The 9,177-nt window shown below is 38.1% G+C and overlaps 1 protein-coding gene across 4 annotated transcripts in view; it reads left to right on the forward strand.

Moving 5' to 3' along the window:
* The window catches only part of DDHD1 (DDHD domain containing 1), a 114,073-nt gene that overhangs the window by 14,576 nt on the left and 90,320 nt on the right, over positions 1-9,177 (forward strand). For 2 of the 4 annotated variants that reach the window (XM_027861121.1, XM_027861123.1), the window contains exons 2-3: positions 7,466-7,639; positions 8,275-8,295. In XM_027861121.1, coding sequence (XP_027716922.1) covers positions 7,466-7,639; positions 8,275-8,295 — 195 coding nt within the window. The remainder of the gene's footprint in view (positions 1-7,465; positions 7,640-8,274; positions 8,296-9,177) is intronic. The other 2 variants (XM_027861122.1, XM_027861124.1) reach the window with 1 other exon arrangement.

The following is a 9,177-nucleotide window of genomic DNA, read 5'->3' on the forward strand; positions in this document are numbered from 1 at the left end:
GTTTTAATTTTCCTACATCCCCTCCAACATTTGACATTTTCTTTTTCTGTCATTTTAGCTAATCTGATAGGTGTGTGGTGATAGCTTAGAGCTGTTTAAATTTGCATTTCTCTAATCAGTAGTGATTTAGAGCATTTTTCATGTGACTTCATATATAGATAGCTTTAATTACTTTAATTACTTTGTCTACCTTTTTATATCATTTTGCAGTTTATCAATAGAGCAATGGCTCGTAATTTGACTCAGTTTTCTATATGTTTGAGAAATGAAGCTTTTATCAGAGAAACTTGCTATAAATTTTATTTTCATAGTGTTAGGAATAACTTTTATTAGGAATAAAACCAAAGGTAGATGATGCAGGCTCATTTATTATACGTTCATGCAAGAAGTAGGTGTGCTGCTAGGGGCCGAAATACCCTACAGAAGCAAAAGCAAGCAGTTATATTCCTGTCCCAAAATGCAAGATCCCTCCCTCATTTCTCCATTGTCTGGATACTTTGAGGTGTACAACTTCCTGGGACACCTACTTTATATTACTCCTTAATATGTTCCTCCCTTCCTCTACATACAACATTGTGCCTAAAATTGTGTTAATCCTCCCCCCCGAGAAGATAATATTCATAGACTCAGTAAGTTTTGATTGATCATTTCAAGCAGCACTGTCAGCTTCTGAATCACAAGAGAGGCAATTCTGAAAACTCTAACCTATTAATGTGTTCATTAAACATACCATATTGATTATTATGAAAATCATGATTTCCTTCACACTTTGAATGTCTGTTTTTTTCCCTCTGAAGGATTATACTCAGTTTTGCTGGGTAGGGGATTCTTGGTTCTAATCCTAGCTCTTTTGTCCTCCAATGTATCATATTCCAAGCCCTCCAAACCTTTAATGTAGAAACTGCTAAATCTTGGGTTATCCTAACGTGACTCCATGATATTTGAATTCGTTTTGGCTGCTTGCAATATTTTCTCCTTGAACTGGGAGTTCTGGAATTTGGCTGTAATATTCCTGAGAATTTTCATTAGGGGATCTCTTTCAGCAGGTGATCAGTGGATTCTTTTCATTTCTATTTTACTGTCTGGGAGCAGCTAGGTGGCACAGTGGATAGGGCTCCAGCCCTGGAGTCAAGAGGACCTGAGTTTCAAATCTGGCCTCAGACACTTGACACTTAATGGCTGTGTGACTCTGGGCAAGTCACTTAACTCTGATTGCCTAAACAAAAAAAGCAAAAACAAAAACAAAACCTAAACTATTTTACCCTCTGGTTCTAGAATATCAGGGCAGTTTTTCTTGATAATTCCTTTATAAGTTATTGAAAGATGATGTCAAAATCTCAGGGGCAGGGCCAAGATGGTGGAGTAAAAGCAGTGACTTGCTTGAGCTCTCCTCTAAACCCCTCCAAATACCTGTAAAAAATGGCGCTAAACAAATTTTACAGCAACAGAACCTACAAAAAGACAGAGTGAAACAAATTTCCTGCCCAAGGCAACCTAGATGGTTAATTGGAAAGGTCTGTTGTGCCAGCTGGGAGAGAAATGCAGCTCAATGTGGGTCACACAGGCAAAGACCAGGCCTCATCGAACCTGGAGCAGCCCTCAGAAGACTGAATCACAGGCAGCTGGTTTCCAGTGGTTTCCAGACTTCTCAATCCACAAATGCCAAAGACAACTTAGAAGGTCAGTAGGAAAGGTCTGTTGGACCTCAGTGGGAGAAGAGCTCAGTCTGGCCTGAGTCCTGGCGCAGCCCCAGGGTGGTAGCTGCTTCTGAAGCTCTAGGCCCACAGATGGTGGGGGCATCAAGTGGCTGATCAGAGGGGGATTGCAGGGATCTCTTTGCTGGTGTACTGAGGCAGGATTCTCTTACTTTTCCCCTGCTTGGATCTGAGTCACAGTCCTGGGTGGCTGTCCTGGGGCAAGGAGGAGCACTGGCTTGGTGGAGCGTGTAGTGACAGTGGAGAGGGAATCCTCGTCACAGTTCCAAGGTAGAAGAGTGCTTAAAGACCAGAGCCCAGGCCACGAAAGGAGTAAACTCCTCACCCTTGATCTTACCACCTTGGAAGAACTGAAAATTTACAGGTCTCTAGAAGTATCTCTGAAAACAGCTGCACAAAACCCCCGTAGCTTGGGACAGTACATTCTCCACACTGGAAGCAGACTCCTACCTTAACAAAGAGTTTAAAACTCAAGTAATTGGCTGGAAACATGAGCAAACTGTGCAAAAAAAAAAAGTCAGACCATAGAATCTTTCTTTGGTGACAAAGAAGATCAAAACATACAACCAGAAGAAGACAACAAATTCGAAGCTCCTCCATCCAAAGCCTCCAAGAAAAATATGAATCAGTCCCAGGCTGTGGAAGAGCTCAAAAAGGATTTTGAGAAGCAAGAGAAGTAGAGGAAAAAGTGGGAAGAGAAATGAGAGTGATGCAAGAAAATCATAAAACTAGTCAACAGCTTGCTAAAGGAGACACAAAAAATACTGAAGAAAATAACATCTTAAAAAATAGCCTAGCCCAAATGGCAAAAGAGGTCCAAAAAAACAATAAGGAGAAGAATGCCTTAAAAAGCAGAATTGGCCAAATGGAAAAGGAAGTCCAAAAGGTTACTGAAGAAAATACTAACTCTAAAATTAAAATGGAGCAATTAGAAGCTAGTGATTTTATGAGAAATCAAGACATTGTAAAACAAACCCAAAAGAATGAAAAAATAGAAGACAATAAGAAATATCTCATTGGAAAAATAGATCTAGGAGAGATAACTTAAAAATTATTGGACTATCTGAAAGCCATGATCAAAAAAAAGAGCCTAGACATCATCTTTCAAGAAATTTTCAAGGAAAACTGCCCTGATATTCCAGAACCAGAGGTTAAAATAGAAATTGAAAGAATCCACCAATCACTTCCTGAAAGAGATCCCCAAAGGAAAACTCCTGGGGATATTATAGCCAAATTCCAGAGTTCCCAGGTCAAGGAGAAAATATTGCAAAGCAGCCAGAAAGAAACAGTTCAAGTATTGTGGAAACACAATCAGGATAACACAAGATTTAGCAGCTTCTACATTGCAGGATCGATCAGAGGGCTTGGAATATGATATTCTGGAGGGCAAAGGAGATAGGATTAAAAACAAGAATCACTTACCCAGCAAAATTGAGTATAATCCTTCAGGGGAAAAAATGGATATTCAGTGAAATAGAGGACTTTCAAGCATTCTTGATGAAAAGACCAGAGCTGGATAGAAAATTTGACTTTCAAATGCAAGACTCAAGAGAAGCATGAAGAGGTAAATAAGAAAGAGAAATCATAAGGGACTTATCAAGTTGAACTGTTTACATTCCTGCATGGAAAGATGATATTTGTAACTCATGAGACCTTTGTCAGTATTAGGGTAGTTGGAGAGGGAAAAAATTATATGTAGATAGATAAATAGATAGGTAGGTAGATAGATAGATAGATAGATGGCACAGGGTGAGTTGAAGATGAAGGGGTGATATCTGGAGAATAAAATTAAGGGGTGAGAGGATTATACTGGGAGAAGGAGAAAGGGAGAGGTAGAATGGGGTGAACTACCTCACATAAAACAGACAAGAAAAGGCTTTTACAGTCGGGGAAGTGGGGGAAGGTGAGAAGGAATGAGTGAATCTTATTCTCATTAGATTTGGCTTAAGGAGGGAATAACATACACAGTCATTTGGGTATGAAAATCTACCTTATCCTACAGGAAAATAGAGGGAAAGGGGATAAGAGAGTAGGGGGATGATAAAGGGGAGCGCAGATTGGTGGAGGGGGTAATCAGAAGCAAACACTTCCTTCTGAAGAGGGACAGGGTCAAAAGAGAGAATAGAATAAATGGGGGATGGACTAGGATGATGTTATAGTTAGCTTTCCACAACATGACTACTATGGAAGTGTTTTGCATTACTACACATGTATTGAGTTGCTTGCCTTCTCAATGAGGGTGAGTGGGGAGGTAGGAAGGGAGAAAATTTGAAACCCAAAGTTTTAAAAACAAATGTTAAAAATTGTTTTCACATGCAGCTGGGAAATAAGATAAATAGACAATGGGGTATATAAATCTATCCTACTCTACAGGAAAATGGAAGGGGAAGAGGGGATCAAAGAATAGGGGGAGGCAGATAGAAGGAAGAGCAGATTAGGGGAAGGGGTATTCAGAGTGCATGCCATCTTAGGGTGGGGGGAGGGATGAGATGGAGAGAAAATTTGAACTCAAAATCAAAATCTTGTGGAAATGAATGTTGACAAACTGAAATGTATATCCTTTTCCATTTGGCCAATTCTGCTCTTCAGTGCATTCTTCTCTTCATTGGAATTTTGTGCCCTTTTTACTATTTGTCCTATTCTATTTTTTTAAGATGTTATTTCATCATTTTTTGTGTCTCCTTTACCAAGCTGTTGACTCTTTTTTTCATGATTTTCTTGCATCCCACTCATTTCTCTTCCCAATTTTTCCTGTTCCTCTCTTACTTGATTTGTTTGCTAGGCAATGGGGTTAAGTGACTTGCCCAGAGTCACACAGCTAGTAAGTGTTATGTGTCTGAGACCGGTCTGTTACTTGATTTTTAAAAAGCCTCTGTAAGTTCTTTTATAGCCTGGGGCCAGTTCATATTTTTCTTGGAGGCTTTGGATTTAGAAGTTTTATCTTCTTCTGTCTTCATTGTCCTCTTCTGAGTTTGTGTTTTGATTTTCCCTATTACCATAGTAACTTTCTATAGTCAGGATCTTTTTCTGTTGTCTCCTTGTTTACTAGCCTATTTCTTGACTTGTAACTCTTAAAGTATGGCTTTGCTTCCAGAGTCGAGGGGGCATTGTCCCAAACTTCAGCTTTTTTGTGCAGCTGTTTTCAGAGGTAATTCTGGAGACCTGAAAGTTTTTGGCTCTTCCAAGGTGGTGCGATCTAGAGACAGATGTGTTTACTGTGCACTGATCTGTGAGCAGCCACAAGCATTTTTTTCCACCATGGAACTGTGACCAGATACACCTGCTTGCCTGTGGCCACAAGCTCTGGTGTGCTAAGTGCTCCTTCCTGCCATGGGACTGAGACCTAGGACTGTGATCCAGAGGGTTCCCTGTAAATCTCCTTCTGACTAGTTGTCCAATTCCTTTACCATCTGTGGGCTGAGAGGTCTGGAAACAGCCACTACTGCTGCTAAATCAGTTACCCCAAGGCCTGCTCCGAGTTTTCTGGGGCCCAGTCTGCACTGGAGTAGACTCCACTCTCGCCCTGGTGCAACAGACCTTTCCTACTGACCTTCTAAGTTGTCCTGGGCTGGAAAATTGTTTCACTCCATCTTTTTGTGGGTTCTACCATTCTGGAATTTGTTTAAAGTCATTATTTGAAGGTATTTGGAGGCCTTTGGGGGAGAGCTCAGGTGAGGCACTGCCTTTACTCGTCTGTCTTGGCTCTCTCCTCCCTGAACTAACCCTTCATATTCTTAAGAGGAAGATGCTGACCAGTAGTCCATCTCAATGGAAGACAGAACAACTGGAATTACATTTAAATTTACATTAAGGGTTTTTTTTAGAGATAAAGGAAGAGGTGTTTGACTATAAGAGTGGTAACACTGGAATAGTTATGGAGGGGCATTATGGAATCTACAAACAGTAAGAATCTTAATAATAGGATTAACAACCAGTTGCCCTGGAGGTTAGAGTAAGTCAGTGGCCAGGAACCAAAGAATTAGACCAGGCAGTCTCTTCTGGTTTTATCTACTCTGACACACTTGGATGACCATGGGTAAGTATCTTAATCTCTCTGAACCTCAGTTCCTTCATTTTTTATTTTTTATTTTTAGGCAGTTACGGTTAAGTGACTTGCCTAGGGTCACACACCTAGTAAGTGTCAAGTGTTTGGTCCGAAGCTGGATTTGAACTCAGGGCCTCCTGAGTTCAGGGCCTCCTGACCTCCACTGCACTATCCACTGCGCCACCTAGCTGCCCCAGGTCCTTCATTTTTAAAGTAGGTGTGATATTACTTGCATTACCTACCTCACAGGGTTATTGAGTAAAGCAGTGTGTAAACCTTTAAGCATTGTAGGAAGAATGTTGCTATGATTCATTTTATTCCCTTTGATTTTTCTTTGTGGCACCCTGCAGAGCCATGTTTGTGCTGAACTATTGTACTTACATTCATCTTTCCCTTTTATTCCTTTTTCCCCTGATGTTTTCATTCTAAAACAGTGGTAGTAGAGGAGAGAGTTGTAGGTAGATCTGGATCCTGATGTAATTTTAAAGTCTGTACTTGTTAAATGGGGAAAAGGGAAAGGTGATTAAAAGGTTTATATTTAGAATTTACATTCATTAATATAGTTTTAGATTTGCAGGCTTTGATCTGGGAATCCAGTCCTAGTTCTCTAGTATATTATCTCCCTAACAAAGTTGTAGATATCTTTAGTTCCTTCACTACCAAGTATTCAACAACCCCAGATTGCTGAGGATAACAAGATTTAAAATTTACAGAATCATTAGGGTGAAGATAAGAGGACTTGGTAAATTGCTTTCCAGCTTAGCCAGTGGACTCGGACAAAATACATTGTATTATATTTAATAATTGCTCTTTAAGGCAAGCTCTCTTATCTCTAGCAGTGAACCTGATGGATTTTTTTTATTAAGACACAAGGAACCTGTCCTGGCAGCTGTCGATGCTTGTTCAAAGGAAAGAAAAATTTCATATGGTGGTGGGGAGGATTACTTAAGGAAAGAATTTTATTAATTTTCTGCATGTGGAGTAGAGAAAATATATTAAGAAATATAATATTTAAAGACTTTAGTTGCTCCTGTGCTATGACTTGGGAGCTACTAAAGCATAGTGAGCAAGTATGCTGTTGCTGAAGTTATGTAGGATAGTACTAATTGTTTCTGTATTACCGGAGTTGTTGCCTTGGCCATGCAAGACAGTTACCTAACTGCTCAAGGATTATTTTTAGGCAGTTAGATAAGTAGAGTGTTTTGTTTTGTTTTTTTATCATTTTTACATCAATGTAATCTTTCATGGGATACAATTAAGCTTTGAAAGACAAAATGGTGTTAACAGATAGAGTTGGGATCACACTCAGTAAGATTTGGGTTCAAATACCAAGACACATGAGCACAGTGACTCTATGTAGGTCATTTAACTTCTCAGTGCCTCAGGCAACTCAGTGACTAAGTTTCAAAGAAGATGCCAGTCTGCATTGGTAGAACGAGTTTCTCACCAAGAGCTCCCCTAAGCTATTGAAATCATAGGTCCAGTCAAACAACAATGATGACATGCTGTTGAAAGTGTATAATATGTTCTAGCTTAAAATCTCCACTTGGAACCTTAAACTTTTTAAAAGTCATTTTGATGCCATTGTATCTTAAGCATGTATTTGATGTATTGAAACAACACCTAAAATTGTAGTTCCTTTGTTAATTGTTCCCAAGAAGCAGAATGCAGAAATGATATATTCTTTGATTTATTATGTTTCTAGAAAGTGACAAAATACCAGTAATGCGTGGACAGTGGTTCATTGATGGTACTTGGCAACCACTAGAAGAGGAAGAAAGCAATTTAATTGAACAAGAACACCTTAAGTGTTTTAAAGGTCAACAGATGCAAGAAAATTTTGATGTTGAAATGTCAAGACCCATAGATGGAAAAGATGGTAAGACCAATTCGGTTTCTTTACCTCATGACATATGTTCTGTGATCCAAATAAAATCTCGAAATAAATATTTAGCAAGTTCTAGCATAACCACATCATGATTTAGGAGATAAAGTACTTGTTTTATAATAATAGCTCTTATTTAAATTTAAATATAGCTCTTATTTGCTTATTAGCTACAAACTGTGCTATGAATTAAAATGAAAATTTACTAAGGCAATAATGGAATTTCTATAACATATTGCAATATGAAATTTGATATAGCATGGACCTTGTTTTAGTCCTTTTATCAAGGGGAATTTTTTTGGAGGTACAGAAGGACCTCATTATAGCACAGTTTCACCTACCTTGTGGCAGCATATTAGTTTTCTTTTCCTTCAAGTGAGCAGGCTTTTTATTCTACTAGTATAGAATATGGTAGATATAACTTTTTAATAGTTGAAATAGTTTCTGCTTCTATTGAGCTAACTTAATATTTGAATATGTTTGCAAAGTAGAGTGTTTATAATATGATAAGAGTTTGGTAGTATTTAATTTTATAACCTAGATGGTCTTAGCTTAGATAAAAATTTTGATAACTTAGTAATCTTTTTGATAGCAGTGTTTAAAATTCTTCTATTCTATTATTACTGCAGGCAGTGGAATCAGCTATGCTGGTAAGTATAACAGAACAGGAATATGAGTATCTTACAGATTTCTTTAATTTTGTTTTCTTGAAGTGTTTCTTCATCCATGCTTGCCTTTCTTTGGAAGGTTCTCTTATAAAACCTACACTGTAAATATAAAATACATGAAACAGCTTTTCTCAAAAATCAACCAAAAAGCTCCAGTATTGGTCAAGCAGAAATTAACCTTGTAATCAAGTTATTAAAATTAATAACTAAAACCAATGATGCTCAATTATTAAACAGCAGTTGGTTTTGACTTATTTTCCCTGGCCCAAAGTTGTTGTAAGGATCATCCTTTTTTTGTGGGGCATGGTGGGAAGGTGAGGAAGGAAGAAGGAAGATTAATCACAAATTAGGGAGCAGCATGATTCACAATGTAACGTCAAGTTTAAAATACCATTAATACCAACTTCATAGTGGTTTTTATGTAACTATGTAGAAGTTGATTTTTGTCGTATTTAGCTTCAGTACATTTAGGTAATGTATTGCATTTGCTTTCTTTTCATTTATCTTAAGCTTGAGTTGAAGAAAAGCAACTTATACCCACTATAGTTTCTGTTTACTCCGTATTGTCAATGTTGTGATTGCAGTATTAAGTTTTGAGGATTAAGTGGAAGCTTGATGTACCTTTGTTTTCATGTAAGAGGAATATAGGTTAAATCTCAGCAAATGCTATTACACAGAAGAGGTTCTCTATGTAGCAGTCATTTCTGTGTTCCAACAGATGGGTCATAAAAATAAAGCTTTGTTGACCTGGATACAGCTTGTCATATGCCATTATCTTCTGCAATAAGCATTTTCTTGGCACTGCTTAATTTTAGTCACTCCGGAATTATAAAAGCCAACATTTTTTTCTTTTCAATGTTTTAT

Source organism: Vombatus ursinus, unplaced genomic scaffold (assembly GCF_900497805.2).
Source record: "Vombatus ursinus unplaced genomic scaffold, bare-nosed wombat genome assembly UNPS02014449.1, whole genome shotgun sequence".
Classification (NCBI taxonomy): domain Eukaryota; kingdom Metazoa; phylum Chordata; class Mammalia; order Diprotodontia; family Vombatidae; genus Vombatus; species Vombatus ursinus.